General features: G+C 47.0%; 1 protein-coding gene across 3 annotated transcripts in view; it reads left to right on the top strand.

The window, feature by feature from the left end:
- The window catches only part of ACTR3B (actin related protein 3B), a 578,551-nt gene that overhangs the window by 410,563 nt on the left and 141,507 nt on the right, over window positions 1-26,481 (top strand). For all 3 annotated transcript variants that reach the window (XM_069211126.1, XM_069211127.1, XM_069211128.1), the window contains exon 9: window positions 17,777-17,869. In XM_069211126.1, coding sequence (XP_069067227.1) covers window positions 17,777-17,869 — 93 coding nt within the window. The remainder of the gene's footprint in view (window positions 1-17,776; window positions 17,870-26,481) is intronic.

Consider the following 26,481-nt stretch of genomic DNA (forward strand, 5'->3'; position numbering starts at 1 on the left):
TCCAACGGGGTTCCAAGGCAGATACAGTACTTGCTGTGCATGTCCTGTTGGCTCCTGGTGCACTCCATGGGCGTAACATAGGCCCTGCAGCCCCTGCTGTGTGGGGGGCAACAATAAGGGGGCCCTCACCTCCTATATGGGCCCCTATTGAGCTCAAGCCCAATGAATATTTGTGCAATCTGTGAGTCTCTGGGGCCCTTCATCACATTGTGTAGGGTGTCCCCATCATTTTGCGTCACATCATTGATGCGCTCACCTCATACTGTGGACAAGTAGAAGCGCCCTGGTGCCCAAGCTGCTGCCACAGCCTTTTAGCAATTTTGGGAAACCTATTATGGTATGGCACCCACTCTAAGTCCCCCTCAATATATGAACTTCATTTTTGAAGTAGTGCATCTTTAGTTTATTTTTTCTAATATTAGTATCTCAGACAGAGTACAAGATCTCTTCTCAGTCCCTTCATTGTACTAAAGATGACACCTTTTTACTGGTCATGTAGTGTTACATCAATGATTATCATCACAAGTATGTTTTTCCTTCGTCTGTTTTTCCAATACTTTTATTTTTTATCATATGGCATTGGAGAATTTCACATCGTCACGGCCGGGTCACGATTCGCTCTCTCTCTCGTGTGGCCCTTTTCACTATGTAAGAACTATGGTGGTTATGACTTAGGTAATGGGGATTACAGGTATGGGACCATGCAGGTACTAATGTTGGCGTCAATACCAGATTAAACATTTGAACTGGTGCATTTTAAGAAATCTTATCACAAAATTTACTAGTTTGCAGTTAAACACACAAGAGCTAATACTCCATAGTGAAGTAGACAGGAACCAATACTTAGTAAAAATAGTTTAAATACTGTCATATCTGAACTCTCTTCCTCCCATCTCATGGGATTCCAGGAAGCAGATGCGTTGACCCCAAAATATGAAAAGTTAACAAAAGAAATGTGGTGCGAGCACAACCACAGCATTCCCTAACCACCAGTGGCTTTCTGACTTCTAGTTTTTCAGTCGGGGTAGAGATCTCTGCCCAGAACAAGATAGGACGGGGGAGGTATAGGCCTCCACATGTAGTTTGTGAACAGCATTTTGTAGTATGTTTCGATGACTACTGTAGTACTACAAAACATACTACAAAGAGAAGTTTGTGAATAGGCCCCTACATGTACAGATGTACGTTATTGAATAGGCCCTTTAATGCGTGATCCAACCTCCTCCCTTGGTGTGGCAAGAAAGCCCCAACACCCCTCCCGTTTAATAAGCAACTTTCCTGGTTCAATGCTTTCCTGACAAGTGCAGACCTTTTTAAAATCTGTGCCAACAAGCGCAGCTCTGTCTTGAATCTATAGTAGGTAGTTTTGAATCTAAGGGCTTGACTAATCTTGTTCCATAAGTGATCTCCATAGGTTCTCAGTGATATTCCACCATGTGTTGTCTGACTCAATTTGTGTTTTTGGATTGACGACATTCTCTAGGTCATCGAGCCTTGCTTGGGACAAAGTGAAGCGCCACGTTTTGGAGGGCATTGGGCATATTTGCCCCAGAAGGTCATGTGCAAATGCATTTTATTGTACAAAGAGTCTGAATAGCTGAAGAAAATACATCAATAATGACCCTGATATATACATTGATATGGTGAAATATATTTCACCCACTGTAATTTCTAGTGATTTTCCATCTGTTACTATACTCTGCAGACATTGGAAGTGGTGCAGATGCACTGGTCACAGATGACAGTCCAAGCGGTCAGTGCATAAACAATATGGTTCAAAATGCTTTCCAGGCAGATCTCAGGAAATCAAGTGGTAAGCTTATGTTCAACAAACCCAGTGTCTGATTACATTTGGATTTCTTCTTCAGAACTTATTAGTCAAAAGCAGATCATTGTCATCTTAGAAATTGCCTAATTATTCCTTGCAGATGACATGCATGCACCATTTGACCCTCATTTAAGTGCTCATCTACCTGGCTTCAGTCTTCTCTCCATCAACACTTATACTTCCACATATCCATGCATGCATCCATTTATCATCCACAGACAGTCTACACTCCTCCATACACATCTATTGACACGTGCATACTTCGACCTATCCCCAAGTGTCAATCAGCCACCCTCACCAAGCACATATTCATCCGTCTATCCACACCCGTACATTCATTTGTCAACTCACAAGCAAACATTCAATAATCCACCCACAGCTATGCAGCGGGTATTTTTCATCCCTCCTTTCTTCTTTTGACACAGATTTTCCGTCTTTTTCTTCCTCTTTTTTGGGTAAACTTTGCTGAGAAAAAAATAGGCGGGCGTCCCCAAAAATAAGTGCTGGTGGACTCATCTGCCACTAAATGATCAAATTAGGCATATGGCGTTTCCTCTGGGTTAAACAACTAACACCACTACAGAAAGGTATTCTTTGCCTTCCCCTCACAGGTTCCAAAAGCCATTACACTGAGGGAGAGGTCACTGCTTTCTGCAGGGCCCCCTGTCCACACTCTCCGGTGGACTTCCAACTCTACCTTACCACAGCTGTGGTGTAGTGAATGGCTCTGGGCGCTGGTATGCCCGGAGTGGCTGGACTCCTCCTACCCCCCTGTCCTGTTTACCTTGCTACCGTGCGCATCTGTCAGGTTTGGTCTGCCATCTTCATGAACATGCTGCCTAATTGGAGAGAGGGATAACCCTCAAATTTCCAGTTGAGCATGGCCCCCTGAATCTAGGAACAAGTTCAATGTCTCCACCAGGCGGATCCACTGAAACCCAGCTCCACCACTGAATGAGAGCAGAATTATGGTTCAAAATGCTTTCCAGGCAGATCTCAGGAAACCAAGTGGTGAGCTTATGTTCAACAAACCCAGTGTCTGATTACATTTGGATTTCTTCTTCAGAACTTATTACTCAAAAGCAGATCATTGTCATCTTAGAAATTGCCTAATTATTCCTTGCAGATGACATGCATGCACCGTTTGACCCTCATTTAAGTGCTCATCTACCTAGCTTCAGTCTTCTCTCCATCCAAACTTATGCTTCCACATATCCATGTATGCATCCATTTATCATCCACAGACAGTCTACACTCCTCCATACACATCTACTGACACATGCATACTTCGACCTATCCCCATGTGTCAATCAGCCACCCTCACCAAGCACATATTCATCAATCTATCCACACCCGTACATTCATTTGTCAACTCACAAGCAAACATTCAATAATCCACCCACAGCTATGCAGTGGGTATTTTTCATCCCTGCTTTCTTCTTTTGACACAGATTTTCCATCTTTTTCTTCCTCTTTTTTGGGTAAACTTTGCTGATAAAAAACTAGGCGGGCGTCCCCAAAAATAAGTGCTGGTGGACTCATCTGCCACTAAATGATCAAATTAGGCATATGGCGTTTCTTCTGGGTTAAACAACTAACACCACTACAGAAATGTATTCTTTGCCTTCCCCTCACAGGTTCCACAAGCCATTGCACTGTGGGAGAGGTCACTGATTTCTGCAGGGTCCCCTGTCCACACTCTCCGGTGGACTTCCAACTCTACCTTACCACAGCTGTGGTGTAGTGAATGGCTCTGGGTGCTGGTATGCCCGGAGTGGCTGGACTCCTCCTACCCCCCTCTCCTGTTTACCTCGCTACCGTGCGCAGCTGTCAGGTTTGGTCTGCCATCTTCATGAACATGCTGCCTAATTGGAGAAAGGGATAACCCTCAAATTTCCAGTTGAGCGTGGCCCCTTGAATCTAGGAGCAAGTTCAATGTCTCCACCAGGAGGATCCACTGAAACCCAGCTCCACCACTGAATGAGAGCAGAATTATGGTCCGATTGAAGAAAGCCTTGCTTGAGCCCACAAGAGAAGCAGCCATCCTGGAGTTCCGTTAGTCCCGCTCCTCTTCCAAGAAGGTATTTTATGGCCATCCATGTGAAGGTAAGTACAGGTAATCCAGTCACCTATGGCAGATATAAAGGATTGAACCTGCACAGCAGACTAAAGTACGGCAGGCATTACTTCTTTCCATAATTTATTTTGTGCTGTGGAAGAATAATCTCTGTAAATATTTTGTATGGCCTGAATAATTTCAATTGAGCAAGTGAATGCTTGATAACATCTAGAAGCGAAGTTTGATATTTTTAATGGGAAGAGAATATCAATTGAACACAACTGCCCTCATTACAACCCTGGCGGTCGGTGTTAAAGCAGCGTTTATACCGCCAACAGGCCGGCGGTAAAAAAATGGGATTTTGACCCTGGCGGTAACCGCCATCACAGACAGCCACTTTAACACTCTGACCGCCAGGGTGGTAACGGCCGCTGGGCTGGAGACTTCGGTCTCCAGCCCGGCGGCTGTCACAATCCCACCCTCGGGATTACGACCCGGCTTACCGCCATGGTTTTCGTGCCAAACTTACTGCACGAAAACCATGGCGGTAGGCACTATCAGTGCCAGGGAATCCCTTCCTTGGCACTGATAGGGGTCTCCCCCACCCTCTCCCCCTCCCCAGAGCTCTCCTCCACCCCCCTCCCTCTCCCGCCCCCCCACATGTACACACTCACACGTGCACCCATATACACCCATGCACACACCACCCACACACGCACACATACATACCCACGCACTGCAACACAAAGCAACATATCTTGTTGCACGCATGAATTTACAACACACAACATACACTCACATTCAGTCATTCATGCACGCATTCAACGTGACTCACACCCACATGCATGCATTCCAAAACATACGCATATACCCCCCACATACACACAACACCCCCACATACACACAACACCCCCCTCTCCTCTTGGAGAACCCGACTTACTTGATTGCAGAGGGCCCTCTGGTTGGAGACGGTCCGTGGCGCTGCTGTCAGCAGCAGCGTCTGCCAGCAAAACACAGCCAGGCCGTATCATTGGTCATGATACGGTCGGCGGTGTTTTGCTGGCGTGGTGGTGCTGCTGGCAGCAGCGCCGCCTTTCCGCCGTCCACCGCCATGACCGTCGGTGGTATTCCGCCAGCATTCTGGCGATATACCGTTGGCGGTCATAATACGCGTAGACGGCGGCGGCATGTTGGCAGCCGTCGCCGTGGCGGAAGGTGGCAGTTACCACCAAAGTCATAATGAGGGACAATATGCTCACCGCCTGTCTCCCCAGGACCCCTCACAATTCAATGACTCAGCATATATCAGCATGTTTGGGACATCAGCAAGACTTGAGAGGAAGAAATCTGTGTGAGTGTTGGTGGAAGGAGGGCAAGGCGAATTTGGCTGAAACAAGGCCACTCTCTAATTTCTTCAGTTATTCAGTATTTTCTGATGCCCCCAAAATATAAGAACATTGAAACACTGGCAGAGTCATGCTACAAATGTGAACATTTCCACTTTTTGCCGAATTCATGGTAATTGATCAGTTTAAAAAAAAGTTACCTGATCATAAAGGTAGACACATTATATACAATATAAACATAATTTCACCAAATATTTGAATATCATGTGTGCCGCACTGTGTAGGAGAGCCGTCTATACGTCTCATGTGCTTGAAGGATTCTTTGTGGAAAAGTGAAAGTCGGAAGAGAGAATTAACGCTTGCAGATACTTTTTTAGAGGTTCTCCACCTAAGCATTTCTTGTCTTCAAAAATACAATCAATCCTCCATCTCAAAAAAAGTATTTTATGAATCAGACAGCATTCTCTGTCCATTTTCCAAACCAGGAAAGAGAAGGCTGGTAGCAGGCTAAGAGCAACCATCCTGTTTCTAGGACATCAATAAATCCAGCTGTTTCCAATCAATCAATCATTTGATTGTGCTACTCACCCGCTGGGGTCTCAAGGTGCTGAAAAAGGGGGGGGGAAGGACTGCCACTGCTCGAATAGCCAGGTCTTGCGGAGTTTCCTGAAGGTCAGGAGGTCCTGGGTCTGTCGTAGGTGGGCGGGGAGGGTGTTCCAGTTCTGGCGGCGAGGTGGGAGAAGGATCTGCCGCCGGCTGTAGTTCGATTGATGCGAGGGATGGCAGCGAGGGCAAGGTTGACGGAACGGAGTTGGCGGGTGGGAGCGTGGAAGGTGAGTCGCTCGTTGCGGTAGGCAGGGCCTGTGTTGTGAAGAGCTTTGTGGGCGTGGATGAGGAGTTTGAAGGTGATCCTCTTGGTGACCGGAAGCCAGTGCAGGTCTCTGAGGTGGACTGAGATGTGGCTGCGGCATGGGATGTTGAGGATGAGGCGTGCGTAGGCGTTCTGTATACGTTGTAGTTTTTTCTGGAGCTTGGCTGTGGTTCCTGCATAGAGCGCGTTTCCGTAGTCCAGTCTGCTGCTGACGAGGGCGTGGGTGACCGTCCTTCTTGTTTGGGTGGGGATCCATCTGAGTATCTAGCGAAGCATGCGGAGGGTGTTGAAGCAGGAAGATGAGACGGCGTTGACTTGCTGGGTCATGGTGAGGGGTGAGTCTAGGATGAAACCTAGATTGCGTGCGTGGGTGGTGGGCGTTGAGGCGGTTCCTAGCGTGGCTGGCCATCAGGAGTCATCCCATGCGGAGCGGTTGGAGCCGAGGATGAGGATTTCTGTCTTGTCCGAGTTAAATTTGAGGCGGCTCTTCTCCATCCAGTTGACGATGGTATGCAGTCCGTCATGGAGGTTGGTTTAGGCGGTGGCGGGGTCCTTGGTGAGTGAGAGGATCAGCTGGGTGTCGTCGGCATAGGAGACGATGTTGAGGTTGTGGGATCGTACGATGTTGGCGAGCGGTGCCATGTAGATGTTAAAAAGAGTAGGGCTGAGAGAACACCCTTGGTGGAGGCCGCAGATGGTCTTGGTGGCTTCCGACAGGAAGGGTGGGAGGCGGACTCTCTGGGTTCTGCCGGAGAGGAAGGATGTGATCCAGTCCAGGGCCTTGTGGCGGATCCAGGTGTCGTAAAGGCGAGTGCAGAGGGTGTGGTGGCAGATGGTGTCAAAATCAGCCGAGAGGTCTAGGAGGATGAGGGCCGTGGTCTCGCCTTTGTCGAGCATGGTCCTGATGTCGTTGGTTGCGGCGATGAGGGCAGTCTCGGTGCTGTGGTTCCTGCGGAATCCGGATTGGGACAAGTACACTGGATTTTCTGCCTTCCTGCTAGTCTCATGGACTAGCCACCCCTTCCCCTGGCCCAAGCAGTGTCACATGACATTGCAGGATGTCTCAGTGGAGAGAACGATGTTTTTGCATGTTTCTAGTGTGTGCAAAAGTACTTGGGGGCTCATTTATAGGACCCATGCGCCACTGTTGCATCCATCTTTTTTACACTACGGCAGTGCAGAACAGTTCCCACCCGAGCCATATTTACAAACTGCTGCAATGGGACCTTTGCACCAGTTTGTAAACCCTTGTTTCACAATATACCTGCACCAGGTATAATGTATGTAAGGGAAGTGTTCTCCCACTAGGAGGCTCCCAGAAAAGGTGCAGTGAAATCTACAAAATTTCACTGTGCCATTTTTTAATGCCTACTCAACGGCAGGCGTTAAAGTGATGCTAGGCTGTTTTAAATGGGCCTCCCCGAGCTTTGCTGGACTGGCATCAACATTTTTGATGCTAGTCCAACAAAGCCCCACAAATGGGTCAGAAATCTGACGCAGCTGTGCTAACGAGCGTCATGGTGCGCTGTATTGTAAATTCATTGCTACCATGGTGTTGTTAGGGGGGCGCAGGGTGGCAGAAGCATACTGGCGCATTGTGATTGATGTGCCAGTTTGTTGTCAATAAGGCCCTTAATTTCTAAAATAATCTGTATAGGTGCCCAAAGCTCTGCTCAGAAGCCCACGGCCAGCGCTATTAAATAATGGCACACCAAACACCAAGACTGCATAGTCTTGAATTCTAAGTCAGGATCAGAGGCTTCGGATTATGCTTTCCCTTTCTTTACTATAAACACAGCAGCCAATAAAAAAAAACAACAATACAATCACTACATATCCCATGAGGCATGGATACCCTCCATTTAACCCACCAATCGGGGCCCAGCATACACTATATAGCCCCCTTATATACAGAGTCCATCCTCTTTCTTTGCTGCTTGTACTCAGCTAAGTATATTAACTTTGACTGCTGTCTTTATAAAATTTATACTGCAGCGCTGCGGATTGTCTACAAGTGCCTATTTGACTTTGGGTGATTGGAAGTATGCATGCTGTATGTTCAATGCGCTGCCCTCCCTTTCCCCTTTTGTATGAGATGACGTGCTGTCTCTATATTTATTGTTGCTGGTGAGGAGCAGTACTAGGAAGGCCACTCAAGCAAGGAAAACAGTCCTCTTTCTGCTGCGGGCCTCTCGTGTGCACACCATTCAATTTTTAGTGTGGTGTGTGTGCGAGAGGCTCCGAAAGATTGGGAGACACTCTAACTCCACAAATCTTCCTCCTTACGCCTGAGTGGGCTGCAAAAATACTAAAGAGCTTTGCTCTAGGGGAATTTGGTTCTCCCTCCTCTTCTAATGGTTTATTTTACCGGCTTGGGCCTGTACTAATGCCCTGTAACACCTGGGTCACCCCCCTCTAATTGTTTTGCAAACCCTCTGCATTGAACCCTGGGATTACCATATTGGCCATAAAAGAATTCATACTTACTAGAGAAATGGCCCAATAATTCCAAGAGGATGATTAGTATTGGAAATATGCTGAAGGACAATATGATCAACACATGGCAGAGTGCCTAGTGAAAGCCTTGGACTTCCATGTAAAACCCTCTGTTAATAAGGCAATGGTGAAAGCCTTGCAACCCTTTGCACAACCTATATTTAATTTTGGAAGGAGGCGCTTTGGCGCAGGCTCAGGGTACCTCCCCGTAGAGGTTGTTTTGAATGAGCCTGGCCTGTCTAGCACAGACCCATTTGAACAAACCATTTAATCGGTCCTGCGGGATCATTAATATGGCTCCTCTCAAAGCAAAGAAGCTTAACAGACAACAAATGGCTCCACCTCTAATGGGTGAGAGGACAACGCTACTTCTGAGCAGCAAAGGGGCAAACGCAAATCACTCCATGAGGAGAGATCTTCATCTCCAGCCCCTAGTAAAAACCTTAAATTTAACCCTGACAATATCATACATCCTAGGTCACGGAGTGGACACCCTGTTAGGAGGTGGCATCATACGTCCAGTCAAATGTATCAGGAAGGGATTTGAGAAAGATTTACGCAATACGTTGCGTTCCGAATGCCCAAGCCCTTCTCTACCCGGTAAAGTAACTGAAACCCTGGAAGTGATCCACATATGGTTACTTTTCTAAAAAAGTTTGCAAGGGATCCCAAGAAGGGCACTGACAGGTCCTGGCATGGTTGCCAGGACAAACTGCGAGATCTTTCTGGACCTCTCACAAAAATCCTGGACTTAGCTGTCCACTGCGAGAAGCCCAAGAAGCGATTGACCTGGATGTCCTGTTGGAGTGGGCTCAAAGGGCAATTTGCCTTTTAGGCAATGCCAACTATTCAATCTCCACTGAGTGACAGAATTAATTGTTGATTCGCATTGATCCCAAGTTAGCGGAACTGCCACCTTCTGACGGGCTGTTGTTTGGTGACAAGTTTGTAAAAGACTTGGCTAAATATGTAGCTACTTTATTGGCTTTAGACAAAGCCCAAACTTTGATTAAAAAAGTTATCTATAGTGGCCTTTTTCACAGGGCCGGACAGTACAGAGGTCGAGCGTCGGCCCGCAGCAGCCCCCAGACTTCTATAGCTTACTACAGGGGCAGAGGGGACCCTAACTACTCTACAAATTCCAACTTCTACCCAATTCCAGGGGCCAGGGCAACAGAGAATGCAATCCTAGATGGTATAATCGAGGAGGACAATACGCTCAAGGCTCTGCTAAAAACAGTTAACAATAATTCCTTCAGGGGAAGTTGTACTGGGGGCCAGAGTGAGGTTTTTGGTACCGAATTGGCACCTGACTTCATAAGATGCAGGGGTCTTGGAGACAATCAATGGTTATCATCTGGAGTTTTACGCAACTCCTTCACAAACTTTTCCTCTGCCTCCGCTCATTTTTTCCCATCAAAAGAGCATCTTTATAGATCAGGAGGTCGCAGCGCTTCTTAAAAAAGGGGCAATTACTCTCACGCAACCCCATCCCAGGGGGTCATCAGCACAAAATTCCTGGTTCAGAAGAAAGGCGGCGGATCTCAGTTAATACTCAAACTGAACCAGTTCAACTCTCGGATTGTCTATTAACATTTCAAGACGGAGGGCATTCACCTCCTGCACAATCTTTTTCAAGAAGGACACTGGATGGTACATCTGGACCTCAAAAACGCCTATCTGAACATTCCTATATTTGCTCCTCATCGCAGATTCTTCCAATGTTTTTGGCGGGACAACTGCAACAAGTTCTTAGCCCTACCTCTTGGCCCGTTCTTCTGCTACTTGGTGTTTCACCAAGGTCATGCGTCCCATAGTCCAATGGCTCAGGGAGAAGGGTGTTCAGCTGATAGTTTATCTAGATGACATCCTGATCATGGCACAGGATCAACAACTTGTCCTTCTTCATCTGTCCTGGACAATCCAACTGCTTCAGGACTTGGGTTTCTTTTATCAACAGGGAGAAATCCCAACTGATTCCATCCCAGAAAATGGATTTTCTGGCCTTTCAGACCGATTCGACCTCAGCTCAACTCAAACTGTCCCTGACCAGGAGGTTGGCTATCAAGAAGGAATTGAGGAGAGCATTGTCTGCCTCTTTGATTGCCTTGAATGTACTTTCCTGATTGGTGGGCCTCCTGGTTTCTTCTGTCCACGCCTTATTTCCGTGCCCTTTATGCTGTCGGGCATTACGGAGATTGAAGATTCTCCAACTTCGCAGGGGCCTCTCATATTTGGAACCAGGAAGCCAGAATGGAGATTCAGTGTTGGTTGACTCACATGGATGCCTGGAACAGCAGAGTGATTTTCATCTCGGTTCCAGAGATTGCCATAGAGTCAGATGCCAGCAGATGTGGCTGGGGGGGGTGTGGGGGGGCAGGTGCGGACCGTTAGAGATGGGGTGGAGGGTCAGTGACCCCCAGAGGAGCTTCAGTTTCATATCAACTGTTTGGAGCTTTTGTCGGGTTCCTTTGCAGTGAAGATGCTATCTTCGCTCAAGGCAAACTGTTTTATCCTGCTAAAGATGGACAACATTTCGTCCGTTCAGTCTATCAACAAGGTGTGGGGAACTCGTTCACGAATGCTAGCGGAAATTGTGAAAATATTTTTGCTATTTCTGCCTGGAACACCACATTGAAGTAACAGTGTAATATATTCTGGGCAAAGTGAACGTTGTAGTGGACTGGAATTCTTGGTATTTCTGGGATCCCAGCGATTGGCGGCTGCATCCCCGGGTGTTCCATTTTCTGACCCATCTGTGGGAGATACGCTTAGTTGACCTTTTTGCGTCACAGCTGAATGCCCATTTGCCCTGATTTTACTGCTGAAGACCCGATCCGTTGGCAGTCAGCTTGGCTGCCTTCCTTCAATCATGGACCCGGGAGAGAGGTAATGCCTTTCCTCCCTTTTTCATGATTTACCGTATGCTCTCTCAAGCTCATCACCTTTTGGCGGAGCTGATTCTAGTAACCCCATTTTGGAGAGCACAATTGTGGTTTCTGGTGTCAATCGAGCTGTGTTGTGCCCTGCCAGTTTCGATCCTGTCATCCTGGAATGTTTTGTTGGAGACGATGGGTGGATTGGTGCAATCAGAGGTGTGTGGATCCCTTGGGGATAACAGTACAGATGATTGCAAATTTTCTGTCTCATTTAGCTGTGCAAGGGCTGGCTTATAGAACGATTAACAATTTTCAATCAGCCATCTCGGCAAGACATCCCCAGATTGATGGCAAGTCAGTTGGGGGAGCATCCTTTAATATGTAAGCTTCTTCAAGGCGTTTGTATGGTACATCCACCACTTCCAAAATCTTCATCTCTGTGGGATATCAATGTGGTTTTAAACTTTTTGCAAGCATGGCCAGCTAATGAACATCTTTCTAGGAAACAGTTATATGTGAAGTTAACCCCTTTACTCTGTTTAGTTTTGTGTCAGCGAGATTCGGATGTCAAAGCCCTGGAAATTGCAAGTAGGGTTTTTACCTCAACTGGGATTTCTTTTCATATTTCTAAGCACACTAAGGGGGTCATTCTGACCCTGGCAGTCACCGACCGCCAGGGCCAACGACCGCGGAAGCACCGCCAACAGGCTGGCGGTGCTTCCATGGGCATTCTGACCGCGGCGGTACAGCCGCGGTCAGAAACGGGAAACCGGCGGTGTGCCGCCGGTTTCCCGCTGCGTTAGGGAATCCTCCACGGCGGCGCTGCTTGCAGCACCACCATGGGGATTCCGACCCCCTTTCCGCCATCCTGTTCCTGGCGGTTTTCACCGCCGGAAACAGGATGGCGGTAACGGGTGTTACCAATGGCATGGGCACTGCAGGGGCCCCCAAACAGGGCCCCACATTGATTTTCAGTGTCTGCCAAGCAGACACTGAAAATCGCGACGGGTGCCACTGCACCCGTCGCACGCCTTCAACTCCGCCGGCTCCATTCGGAGCCGGCTTCCTCGTTGAAGGCGCTTTCCCGCTGGGCCGGCGGGCGGCCTTCTGGCGGTCACCCGCCAGCCCAGCGGGAAAGCCAGAATGGCCGCCGCGGTCATTTGACCGCGGTGTGGTCATTCGGCGGCTCCCGCCGGGCGTGTGGTTACCGCCGCCGGCGGGAGTCGGAATGACCCCCTAAGTCTAATTCGAAATGTACTGGTAATCCAAGTTTCAGAGATAATGCAAAATTATGTGTGGTACAGTGCATAAATGTTTATGAAGATGTTACACGTGAATTGCGCAGAGATCGGGCTGGTCAATTGCTGCTCTTACTTAAGAAATTGGGCCTGTCGCATCAGCGACTCTGGCAAGATGGGTCAAGTGGCTGTTACAAGAGGCGGGGATTGATACCTCTATTTTTGGGGCTGTTAGACCTGACAGCTTTAGGGTGGTCACCCCTAACTTTTTGCCTGCATCCCTCCACTTTTTAGATACTGTTTTTGCTGGTTTTAGGACTCTGCACACTTTACCACTGCTAACCAGTGCTAAAGTTAATATGCTCTCTCCCTTTAAACATGGTAACATTGGATCATCCCGAATTGGGCTATTTAATTTACTTATAAGTCCCTAGTAGGATACACTATGTGCCCAGGGCCTGTAGATTAAATGCTACTAGTGGGCCTGCAGCAATGATTGTGCCACCCATTTAAGTAGCCCCTTAACATTGTCTCAGGCCTGCCATTGCAAGGCCTGTGTGTGCAGTTTCACTGCCAATTCGACTTGGCATTTACAATTACTTGCCAAGCCTAAAACTCCCCTTTTTCTACATATAAGACACCCCTAAGGTTTGCCCTAGGTAACCCATAGGTCAGGGTGCTCTGTAGGCAAAAGGCAGGACATGTACCTGTGTAGTTTACATGTGCTGGTAGTGTAAAACTCCTAAATTCGTTTTTTCACTACTGTGAGGCCTGCTCCCTTCATAAGCTAACATTGGGGCTGCCCTCATACATTGTTTGAGTGGTATCTGCTGATCTGAAAGGAGTAGGAAGGTCATATTTAGTATGGTCAGAATGATGATACAAAATCCTGCTGACTGGTGAAGTTGGATTTAATATTACTATTTTAGAAATGCCATTTCTCTGCACTTAAATCCTTCTGTGCCTTGCAATCCATGTCTGGCTGGGCTTAGTTGACAGCACTATTGTGCATTCACTCAGACACACCCCAAACACAGGATACTTGCATACACTTGCATTTTGAATGGGTCTTCCTGGGCTGGGAGGGTGGAGGGCCTGACACTTGCATGTCAAAGGACAGTAGCCTGCCCTCACACAAAGGACTGCCACTCCCCTTACTGGGACCCTGGCAGACAGGATTGAACTGAAAAGGAGCCTTGTGCACTTCTAAGCCACTCCTTGAAGTCTCCCCCACTTCAAAGGCACATTTGAGTATTTTAACAGGGCCTCTGCCCCTACCAACTCAGACACTTCCTTGAGAAGAGAACCTGAACCAGAACCTGTATCCTGCCAAGAAGACCTGCCTGGCTGCTCAAAGGACTCACCTGTCTGCTTTCTGTGAAGGACTGCTGCCTTGCTGTTGCCCTGCTGCCTTGCTGCTCTCTGGCTGTAGTGAAGAAGTGCTCTCCAAGGGCTTGGATAGAGCTTGCCTCCTGTTCCCTGAAGTCTCAGGACCAAAAAGACTTAAGGGGTCATTCTGACCCTGGCGGCCGGTGACCGCCAGGGTCACCGGCCACGGGAGCACCGCTGACAGACCGGCGGTGCTCCGAAGGGCATTCTGACCGCGGCGGTCCTGCCGCGGCCAGAAAGGGTAAACCGGCGGTCTCCTGCCGGTTTACCGCTGCCCTTGGAATTCCCCATGGCGGCGCAGCTTGCTGCGCCGCCATGGGGGATTCTGACACCCCCTACCGCCATCCTGTTCCTGGCGGTTCGCCCGCCAGGAACAGGATGGCGGTAGGGGGTGCCGCGGGGCCCCTGGGGCCCCCTGCCGTGCCCATGCCAATGGCATGGGCACGGCAGGGGGCCCCGCAAAGTATTTCAGTGTCTGCTGTGCAGACACTGAAATACGCGATGGGTGCCACTGCACCCGTCGCACCTTCCCACTACACCGGCTCCATTCGGAGCCGGCGTCCTCGTGGGAAGGTTGGTTTGCCCTGGGCTGGCGGGCGGCCTTTTGGCGGCCGCCCGCCAGCCCAGGGCAAACCTCAAAATACCGTCAGCGGTCTTTGGACCGCGGAGCGGTATTTAGACGGGGGAACTTCGGCGGGCGGCCTCCGCCGCCCGCCGAAGTCAGAATCACCCCCTTAATCTCTACAAGAAGGACTCCTTGTGCGGCGAAATTCGACGCACAGCCTGCCAGAAATGACGCACAGCCTGCAACGCAGTGAACATTTCACCGCACGCCAAACCGGAACGACGCAGCCCGACTTCGTAACGAGAAAATCGACGCAGGGCCAGCGTAGTGACTGGAAATTTGATACACGGCCTCACCGGGTCGACGTACAGCCGAGCCGTAACGACGCAGCCCGACTTCCAGAGAGGAATCGACACAGCGCCTGCCGTGCGGTAGAAAATTCGACACAGCGCCTACCGGATCGACGCAGGTCCTGTGACTTCATCCTTGCAGCGCTGGAAATCCACGCATCGTGCCCGGGGCATCTGAAAACCCCACATCCCGAAGAGGATCCATGACCGATCTGCAGAAATCGACGCACAGCCATCCCTACGTGAAAACTAAACGACTCCATAGCCGTGTGCGGCCTGAGAAATCGACGCACAACCCTTTTTTTTCCACGCATCTCCTCCTCTGCGGTTCTTTGTGGAGATTTTTCACGCAAACCAGGTACTTTGTGCTTGAAAGAGACTTTGTTTAACTTTTAAACGACTTAAGACACTTTATATCACTTTTCAGTGATATCTCACCATATACTTATTGCATTTTAATCGTTTTGACCTGCATCGTACCAGATAAATATTATACATTTTTCTAAACACTGTGTGGTGTATTTTTGTGGTGCTATATTGTGTTATTGTATAATTTATTGCACAAATACTTTACACATTGCCTTCTAAGTTAAGCCTGGCTGTTCAGTGCCAAGCTACCAGAGGGTGGGCACGGGATAATTTGGATTGTGTGTGACTTACCCTGACTATAGTGAGGGTCCTTGCTTCGACAGGGGGTAACCTAACTGCCAACCAAAGACCCAATTCCTAACAGGGGCTCACTCTGAAAGGGGAGCTATGGCTTTAAAAGCTTTTGCCTCAGGGTCAAGGTTGGAAGACATCATGATTAGTCATCCGATTCTACTTTCAAATTGTTCTATCATAAAGTTATTGTTGATCTTGCTTCTGGTGTTGTTGCTCAGGTTTAAAATAGCATAATCCGAAGCCTCCAGTCCTGACATAGAATAAAAAAAAATCTAGCATTTGCGTGAAGAATTTTTAATTCTATTAAGGACACAGAGGCAAGAATTATCCCGCTTAAAACAAGTGTAATCTGTATAACTTGTTATTATAATGTAAAGTTATGTTATTTGCTTGTCCGACCCTGTATTTGATGTTCTGGATCTCCTGAGGTGGTTGTTAGACATTCTTCTTGTTGCAGATGACAAACTGACTTAGGAGTCACAGTTGAATTCTGCCTGGTGTTCGAGGTGATAGGAGGTCCTGGTTCAAGGTTGTACCGGTTATGCTTGTTCATTGACTTCTTCAGAAAGGGACTGAAGAGCAGCTGGATGTCAGTTGGTCAGATGATATGGTTTCAAGTTTCAAAGTTGTTGGGCTTGTGCATATGAGCAAAGAAAGAGGAGTGACTATGTATGTAAGGGGGCTATATAGTGTATGCCGGACCCGGATTGGTAGGTGAAATGGCAGGTATCCATGCCTCATGGGAGATGTAGTATTGTAGTGTTGTTTTTTTATTGGCTGCTGTGTTTGTAATAAAGAAATGGAAAGCATAATCCTTGCCTCCGTGTCCTTAATAGAATTGAAAATTCTTTATGCGACAATCACTGCCCCTTTATCTCACTGTTGAATGCAGGGGCGGCTTTAGTGTTGGTGGCGCCCCATGCAACAGTCTTTTTTGGAGCCCCCCACCCCATGACCATCTCCTCGGATTCACTCACTATCACTTGGCAAATGTGCCTCTTATCTCTCCATAGCCCCCCTTTCACAAACATTCATTTGTGTTAAAGCACTTGTAAATGCTGGCTTTACTAATCTACTCAGCTATCCACATAAAATATAGTTATGTTCTTTGCAGCAGGCATATTAACCCTCTATACTAGTTTATGGTGAGTAGAAGCTGGCGCTAGACAAAGCTCCCATCTCTCTCCCTAGCAGGAACATTAATCACCAGAGGTATTTTGACTTTTTAATTGTTTCATCAAGGACGGACGCACAATGAACTTTTCAGCAGGTGCTTTTAAATTGCAAGTTTTGTAAGTCATTGCTAAACTCAGCGCTCCCTGAGGTCAGCGCCCCCACCCCAATCCAGGTCAGCACCCGGTGCGGCCTCACTGCTCGCACGGCCCTAAAGCCAGCCCTGCTTGCATGTTTCTGCTTTCTTGCTCTGTCACTCTTTAACTATCTTTGTCTTCCTTCTTCTTTCTCTTTGTGTGTTTTTCCCTCTCTTGCTCTTGGTAACCCCACTGGCAACCACCAGCTCAAATTAAGCATTGGTGTGCACGATAGAAGGTGAAAGCTAAAACGTAGGGTCGAATATTGGAGGTGTTTCAGTTCACTCCATATTCCCTTGACATTAGGGAAATATATCAATTTGGCCCATGGGCATACTAACTTTTTAAAGGTGACGCTCTCATCAAAATAAGCTACGGACCACTGGCTTTCACATCATGCCTTGGCAGGAGTACTACGTTGAAAAAAAAGCTGGCAACTCAAACAGTCAGTTCACAGTAAGTTTGGTTGTATGTATATGTTGCCAGTTTTCCCAGGTTTCAGTGTTATTTTCTGGCCGATTTTCCTGGCTGTGTGCTGCATGGAGGGAGGAGGAAGCGCCTTCTACTTGCCAAGTTAATTTTACAGCCCTAACTGAATTTGGCTAGCTGGTAGAGAAAACATCAAATTTTAATGCTTCGTTCTACACCAAGTAGGTCGTTTGAAACACAGTGGTGTGTCTCCTAATTCTCAAATAATAATTTCATTCACGTTGTACATTAGGGATGCTTTTGCTTTCTATTTCGCGAGTTCATGTCAAAATCATTGCTTGCCTCTCTTTCAGTTTGCCAATCCTGATTTTATGCAGCCGATATCAGATATTGTCGACGAAGTGATTCAAAGTTGTCCAATTGATGTTCGCCGACCACTGTACAAGGTAAGACACTTTCGGAGCGGGGTGTGGTAGAAAAAACACAATTAGCGGTCTTTTACCGCCACATTTCCCAGAACCTGATTTAAAATACAGAATTAAAAATTCTCCAATTAACAAATGGAGGGACGTTTTGTGCATGCAGTCGGCTGCGGTCTTGTTTGAAAGCTCCACATTTTACTTATCTAAATATAAACGGCAGCTTTGTGTAGCTCGTGACATAGTATACCAAAAATATTGACATGTACAAAAGCATATATACCCCAGTTGAGCGGCAACAGGTAATTAAAATCAGTGCCAATTTTCACGATTCGGTTAAGTTAGTTATGGGCTGTAAGTATTGCAGTTTTATTGCATTCGTGCTTTGGAAGGTGCCAAAGCGCACTTGCGAAGCTGTCGCACCAGCGCTTATTTTAAGTCATGGTTTCCGGAGCTCAGAATCGGCACTTAGGGCCATATGTACGAAAGCTTTTTCCCATAGACACAGAATGGGTAAAATCCTTTCGTACATCTGGCCCTTAATTCTCAACGTCAACACCTTGGACGTCATTTAGGAGTCGCAGCCGCGACCCATGGTTTGCCCTTTGCGACCCCTTGCACTGCCTTTGCGACCCCTGGCTTAAGAGGTGGCAAATTCAGTGCCAGGAACATAGTGGAAGCTCGTCCTTAGGGACGTCAGTTGAGGCTGCGCTCTCTTGTTTTTCTGTCAATTGTTTATTACAGTGAATAATTATTATTCACTATTAGTATACAAAAAATGTCAGGTTGCCCCACCCCCCGCGGCACCTAAGGTAAGTAAAAATGCTTTTTTATGTATGTTGTGTATGTGCTTGCGAGTGAGAGTATGTTTATGTGAGAGAGAGAGTGCGTGTGTAAGTGTGAATTTGCGTGTATGTGTAAGCATGTGTTTGTGAGTGAAAGTGAAGGTCAAAGGGCGCATAACGTCACTTCCGCTACCCCTGGCATTTTGGTGAATTGACGCCCATGGCCAACACTAATGAAAGTCTTCCGCATGGTGGCGTTATTTGTCTCATTTTGAGATAAGCTGAATGACAGTGTTTAATCCTATATATATATTATAGAATGAATAATACCTGTCCTACACCTTTCTTATAACTCCGAGTGGCCTGGAATAGTCTGAATTGTTACACTTGTAGGAGTGTTTGGTTAGTAGTTGTATTAGTATTGTCATTAGCAACACTGGCTAGGGCAACTGGTGATGCAAGCTGCAGTGGCCAAAAAGGGCCCTGGTATTTATTTATTTATTACACATTAAGCCCTGAGTAGTATGGTATTGCCTGCAAGTGATTTGGATGGGAGAGAGTGTGTCAGTCATGGGCAGTGTTTTGATGTCAAGTGTGAGGACTAGAGTAGTCTTCCACTTGTATTTTGCTACTATAATGTGTTGTCAATGGAAGTGAAAAGGATTGAGATAGCATGCTTAATTGTTAGATACCTATGTAAGGAGTGCTGTGTGTCCACTATGTGAACCATTGCTGTCAGGTGAGTATGGTAGAGGCTGCTCAAACCATGCCACAGCAATCATGTAACTAGTGCTTAATTTGAGCCGGTGGTTTCCGGTGCAGGGCACCAGCACTTATTTGTTACGGGCGACAATTACTCTTTTGCCTCAGGCATTTCCTGCGAGCAAAAGACACATATGGGAAAGGCAGAGAAGAGAAAAACAAAAAAGCGTCACAAAGGGAGAAAACAGAAAGACAAGAGTGAGCTGAAGGGGCAGGGAGTGGCTGTAAATGGATTAAAGAGGCTCCTGGTGGCTTTACGATTACACTGCCTCAGTATTCCGTGCTCACACAATTAATTGCAGCAGCTGCGTGTTTCAGAGGAGAGCTGTGGTAACCGGCACGTTTTTATTTACAAATTAAGCACTGCATGTAACTGCATATACACATGGGTGTGCCAAAAAAGTGAGAAAAAATATGCTGCTGCGCATGATGTACCAACACTCTTTGGAGTTGGTTTGTACATGCAGATTAAACCACAATGAATACTAAGCATAGAAACTTGTCCAGGGATGAATGGAGCTAACAGTGAGAGGGGAAATCTTCCATTAGCTATATAATATGTTCTGGAGTTTTTAAAAGAAGCAGTTGATATCTGTGGGCACTATACAGCCTGCCACGGTGGCATGACCCCTGAATATCAAAGTTAAAATACCAAGGCATACAAATATAAAGGTTAAAATATTAATTCAAAAGGTAAGTGTTGATTTTCTATATATCTCCACATTCACATTCCTTGTCGATATATAAATCTTAAAGTTATGTCGATGTGGAGTTAGGAATATTAAATCTACATTTCATCTAGATGCACTTACCTTTCAATAGTTTGGTCTTTGATATTTTGTCCTCAATAGTCTTGTATCTTGATATTATCAGTCTTGATATTCAGTAGTACAGTCAGACATGATATATACATTAAGGAGCCCATGGAGGAAGCAACTCATAGGAATAAGCATCATGCAACAAGACATACTATTTACTGCTGTGTGACAAAGAGGCATCCATTATACGATCAACCATAGCATGTGTCTAAAGAGTACACAGAGGTACAGTTGTGGACAACAGCCAGCCATGGTGTATGCTCTGGGTACTCCACCCCGGAGTGACAGAGAATTTCCTTTAGAATTGAATCATTATATAACCAACCACAATATATTCTTGGAGAAGTCCACCCAAGAGTTGCAGTGTGCAACCCATAGAAATGGGCATAATGTAAGCAGCTGCAGTATACGCTTTGAAGGGTCCACACAGAAGTGTAGCCATGTGAATGGACATTATACCATAGGCCAGAGAAATGGGCTTTATACAATAAGGGGGGATGACGAGCATCTAATTGGATGAAGAACTCATCAACCTACCCTGATGTATGCTGTGAGGCTTGCACCCAGGAGCAGTCTGCGAGAAGGATTATACAACCTGATATGGAGTACACCTGAGAAGTACACACAGGAGCGGCGGAGGAGCTACCCAAATAAATTATCATTATCAAATAGTCAAAGTATACATTTTGATCGTCCACCCAGGAGTGGTATAAGTCAGAATGGCAAGCCATATTGTAAACCTTAGGAGTTTACTAGTATCAGAAAATCACTGGCCTACAGGAATGGGTATTATAAAACCTACCATACAATATGCTCTGTGGGATTCAAATAGGAGCAGTTGAAGAGTAATCTTTACACAGCCAGCCACACTGTGAGCCTGAACAGTTTACCCAGGCACAACGGATGAGTAGTAAAGGAGCAACACATAGGAAGGTGCATTATACTACCAGCCAGGGTATATACTTTGGCCAACCACCCAGTAGGACGGGATACTATCGTCGAGGTGTGAGTGGAATAGTGACTAATCCTGTGATAAAATATTGTTAAACTAGGAACATGAAAAGGGAGTGAAAAGAGGAAGGCATCAAGTGAAGGAATGTGGAAAGATCAAGGCCATAATCCCGACATCTCCCTAATGAGATACAATCAGGGCAAAGCTACAGGCCCAATCATGTATCCTATTACCCCGTTCTAGTCATGGCTTCTTGCATTGTGGGCTGGTTTAAACATTTTTGCCAGGGCTGATTTTGTTTACTAGTCCAGCCCTGAGGAAGATGCTCATAATTGGTCTTCCCTTACTTAGACCCCTAGACTGGACCCTCTTAGAGGAGAAGCTAACTAGGTGTGGCAGGACGGAGATAGTATGTGACATGGTGTGGGGCTAGGAAGGAAACTCTAGTTTGAGAAATGGGAAAGAGAAAAGGTATTAAAGGGATGGGAGAGAGATGGGAGACGGTCCGTTCAAGCCCAGAGATGGAGACCTCTGTTGAGAGAAAGAAGCAGTCAGGTGGGCAGATTTATGTAAAGAAGTCCTCAAACCACTAAGTTCACACACTGCAGGCAATAATACAGCTGAATTACAGACAGACAGCACTGAAACAAGTACTTTTGCTCTCTTTAATAGGCAATCCAGATGTTTGGCTGATACCCAACCTAAAATCACTCGAATTCACCATCAGCATATACCTCTCCTTCAAATAACACCTAACTTAGAACACCAATATATTATAGTATAAACTATTTTACCTGAAAAAAGTAAAACCTTTCCTCTTGTAAATCAACTTCAGAACAACAGTCCAAGTCACAGTCCTCTTGCACATGGATGAAGGAAACACCATGCAATATACCTCACACCACGATGCCCAGTCCCCCTTTAAATGGCATTCTACACCCTGTAGCACTTCTCAGTAGCTTAAGGAAGTATCACTCCAGCCCTAAAGAGACTTGATTTACCTCCACATCATCTTCAAGACCAGCTGCATCATGTACAAGGCCACCAGAAATGGTGTGCCTACATACCACCTACCTTTTAAGTAATCCGTGTACACAATTTAAAATTTTATTAGCCCCAATATGAGTCAGGGTGACCCAAATCTCTTATCAGCAGATGTTACTACTTGAGACAGTAAGACTTGCAGAAAATGGGTCCTCATGGAACATTTAAATAGGACATTTGACACGAGTAATCCTACTTTCAGTGCTATCTGACTCCTTCACGAGTTTTATAAACCAGGGGGCATATTTATACTCCGTTTGCGCCAAATTTGCGTCGTTTTTTTCGACGCAAATTCGGCGCAAAACTAACGCCATATTTATACTTTGGCGTTAGACGCGTCTAGCGCCAAAGTAGGAGGAAAGAGCGTAATTTTTTTGCGTGAACGCCTTCCTTGCGTTAATGAGATGCAAGGTAGGAGTTCCCGTCTAAAAAAATGACTGCGACGCAAATGCGTCGTATTTATACTCCTGGGCAAAAATCACGCCCGGGAGTGGGCGGGGCAAAAAACCCTGCATTTGCGCCTCTTTTTAACGCCTGGGTCAGGGCAGGCGTTAAGGGACCTGTGGGCTCAAAATGAGCCCACAGCTGCCCTCCCATGCCCCCAGGGACCCCCCCTGCCACCCTTGCCCACCCCAAGAGGACACCCAAGGATGGAGGGACCCATCCCAGGGACATTCAGGTAAGTTCAGGTAAGTATATATATATATATTTTTTTATATTTTTTTTGGCATAGGGGGGCCTGATTTGTGCCCCCCTACATGCCACAATGCCCAATGACCATGCCCAGGGGACAGAAGTCCCCTGGGCATGGCCATTGGGCAAGGGGGCATGACTCCTGTCTTTACTAAGACAGGAGTCATGTAAATGGCGTCTGGGCGTCGTTAAAAATGGCGCAAATCGGGTGGAGGCGATTTTTTTGCGTCAACCTGACTTGCACCATTTTAAGACGCCCTAACGCCATTTTTCCCTACGCCGGCGCTGCCTGGTGTACGTGTTTTTTTTCCACGCACACCAGGCAGCGCCGGTCTGCTAGCGCCGGCTAACGCCATTCAATAAATACGGCGCCCGCATGGCGCTTCAGAATGGCGTTAGCCGGCGCTAAACTTTTTGACGCTAAACTGCGTTAGCGCAGTTTAGCGTCAAAAAGTATAAATACGGGCCCAGATGTTCCTGTTATCCGCAAACTGAAAATGCACGTACGCTTTGTCAAGCAGCTCTATGAACCCGTGTAGCCTGGCAGGCATATTAATTCACAGTAGTGGGATCCACCGCTGACAGTTTCCACAAGCCTCACTCTTATGAAACTGATTTCAGAAGTGTCTTACCGTACGAGATGAAACCTACATTATTTGAGTTAGTAACGAGGTGATGTAAGAAATCTGATCTGGTTGCAATGATTGTCGTTTTTTGGATCAAGTCATATCGGTCCGTCTAACTTTATTTAGGTTTTAACAATATTTTGTGTAGGTCATTGCGAGCAATGAAGTGTTGTATGTGGTTTCATGTATTATGTAATGTAATGGAATGTAGAATGTTGGAATGTGTATAAACAGAACTGTGTGGAATGTTAAAGGGTTTTTCCTTGAAGCGGAGTGTGTTATTTGGGCATGTACTGTAGTGCTTCCAGATTCAATAGAGAGCTGGAGTATTCAATTCAATTCAATTCAATTCAATCAAACTTTATTGTGATGCATTTTAACAACCATAAAAGCAACACCTAATACAAATAAATACAGTTCATAGCACACGTGGATTAAATACATACCTAAACGTAAACCTAAAAATTAACCTAAAAACACATTGAAATGACGACGGTGAGATTAAAATAGCATGGTCCTGCCTGCTCATATTCCGTGTTTCAAAAAGGACTTGCAGCACAGCATCTTCACTCATTAATAATAATAGAAATCTAAAGTGGGTCCGCATTGTCTGTAACTGTGCTTTTTATAAAAATGGGATTAAAAAGAGTCTGGTAAACCTTGCATAAAATGTACCGAAAACATAAATGATCACACAAGCATGGTTTACATTCCAGGTTATGTAAAAAAGCCAAGGGGAAGCACAGCAAATATTTCACAGTGTCAGATTTGAATTGAAAAAGAAGGGACCTTACCAGTAACTGCGGGCACACCAAATATAGTGCCTCATTATAAGGCTGGTGGTCTTAAGAGCACCAACCTCGCGATGACGGTCAATCCGACGCAGACAGGGCGGTCCGACCGCCCCATTATGACTGTGGCAGAGTCGCCACGGTCCAATCACCGACACCGCTAGGCTGCAGCCAGCCTGCAGCCTGGCAGTCCCGGCGGTTGTAACCCACCAGGGCAGCGCTGCAAGGAGCGCTGCCCTGGGGATTAGGAGTCCCCATCCGACAGCCTTTCCATGATGGTAAACACCGCCACGGAAAGGCTGGTGGAATGGGTGTGTCAGGGGGCACCTGAGGGCCCCTGCACTGCCCATGCACTTGGCATGGGCATTGCAGGGGCCCCCATTCACAGCCCCATCGCGCATTTCACTGCCCCAATTACGGGCAGTGAAATGTGCAACAGGTGCTGTCGCACCCAACCCATCACAACATTGCCACTGGCTCAATTACGAGCCAGCGTCAATGTTGTGGTGAGTGTTCCGCTGGGCCAGCAGACGAAAATGCTGTTTTCACCTGCTGGCCCAGCGGAACACTCCAAATATGGATAGCAAAAGACATCCAGAACTGGCGGTCTTTTTGCCTGCAGCGGCTTCGGTGTTCCTGTTAAAGGACTGCCAAAGTTGTAATGAAGCCCATAGTCAGTTACACATTCAGAATCACTCAGATTAAGATAGCTAATCACATTTGGCTTCCCTCCCAAATCCCTCAGCTGCCGAGATTCCTCAAAATTGTAGAAAACATTGGCCAATGTCTTAATTTTGCTGGTGCAGGATAATGGCTCTGCAAAAAAAAAAAAAATGCACATCCAGATTTTGGAATATTTAGCCTTCACATAAACAATCCACAGAATTAACAGCCCTCTATCTAGGGAAAGGCAGTCTGTTATAATGTCTCTTGTTAGAACGGCCTCAGGATTTTGCCAGGTTGAAAGCCACAATAGAATCAGCCATGCCCTAATCAGATCAGCTATGTAAGGGTGCCAAGTTCTTTGAGAAGACTAAAATGTGAAGCCAAAATGGGAGCAGATAGAAGCTTTCTACAAAATCTCTTGCCTTCACGTTGGATTGCCAAGCAGTCAGAAATACCCCACACTTCGGCCCCATACCAAGCAATTGGAACACATTGTGACATATATTTGTAGTAGAGTGGCAAAAGAGCCACCCCATATAGTTTTATGGGAGGCTACATAAGAACCCATTTGCCATAGTAAATTTGGAACAGAGCGTGATGTTTGGAGACTAAGACCCATGTGCAGAGACAATAATCCATAAGTATGGAAGGTATTAACACAGCTCAGGCGATGAGACCCGATTAACATGAGGGGTCTGCGCTTAGGACCACAAGACATAGGCGGTCATTCCAACCGCCGAATGACCGCACCGCGGTCAAAAGACCGCGGCGGCCATTCTGGCTTTCCCGCTGGGCCGGCGGGCGACCGCCAAAAGGCCGCCCGCCGGCCCAGCAGGAAAGCCCCAACAACGATGAAGCCGGCTCCGAATGGAGCCGGCGGAGTTGCTGGTGTGCGACGGGTGCAGTGGCACCCGTCGCAATTTTCAGTGTCTGCTTTGCAGACACTGAAAATCATTATGGGGCCCTGTGAGGGGGCCCCTGCACTGCCCATGCCCGTGGCATGGGCAGTGCAGGGGCCCCCAGGGGCCCCACGACACCTGTTCCCGCCATCCTGTTCCTGGCGGTATTTACCGCCAGGACCAGGATGGCGGGAAGGGGGTCGGAATCCCCATGGTGGTGCTGCAGGTCAGAATGGCCCTGGAAGCATCGCCAGCCTGTTGGCGGTGCTTCCGCGGTCTGACCGCCAGGGTCGGAATGACCCCCATAATGTGAGATTTAAAGTTAATAAATATAATTAATATTGACCGCAAATAGTAGGGCTTAAAGTAGTGACTTACACCATTAAATGTATGTAAAGGTAAATCCCCAGGGGGGTGGGTGGTGTGGGGGCAGGACTCGGGCGGGAGAGACCCCTATCAGTGCATGGGAAGGAATTCCCTGGCACTGATAGTGCCTACCGCCATGGATTTCGTGGCGGTTCCAAACCACCCGAAATCCATGGCAGTATGCAGGGTCCTGATACCACCGGCGACCGAAGTAACCGAAGTATCCAAGCCCAGCGG

Source organism: Pleurodeles waltl, chromosome 10, assembly GCF_031143425.1.
Source record: "Pleurodeles waltl isolate 20211129_DDA chromosome 10, aPleWal1.hap1.20221129, whole genome shotgun sequence".
NCBI lineage: Eukaryota > Metazoa > Chordata > Amphibia > Caudata > Salamandridae > Pleurodeles > Pleurodeles waltl.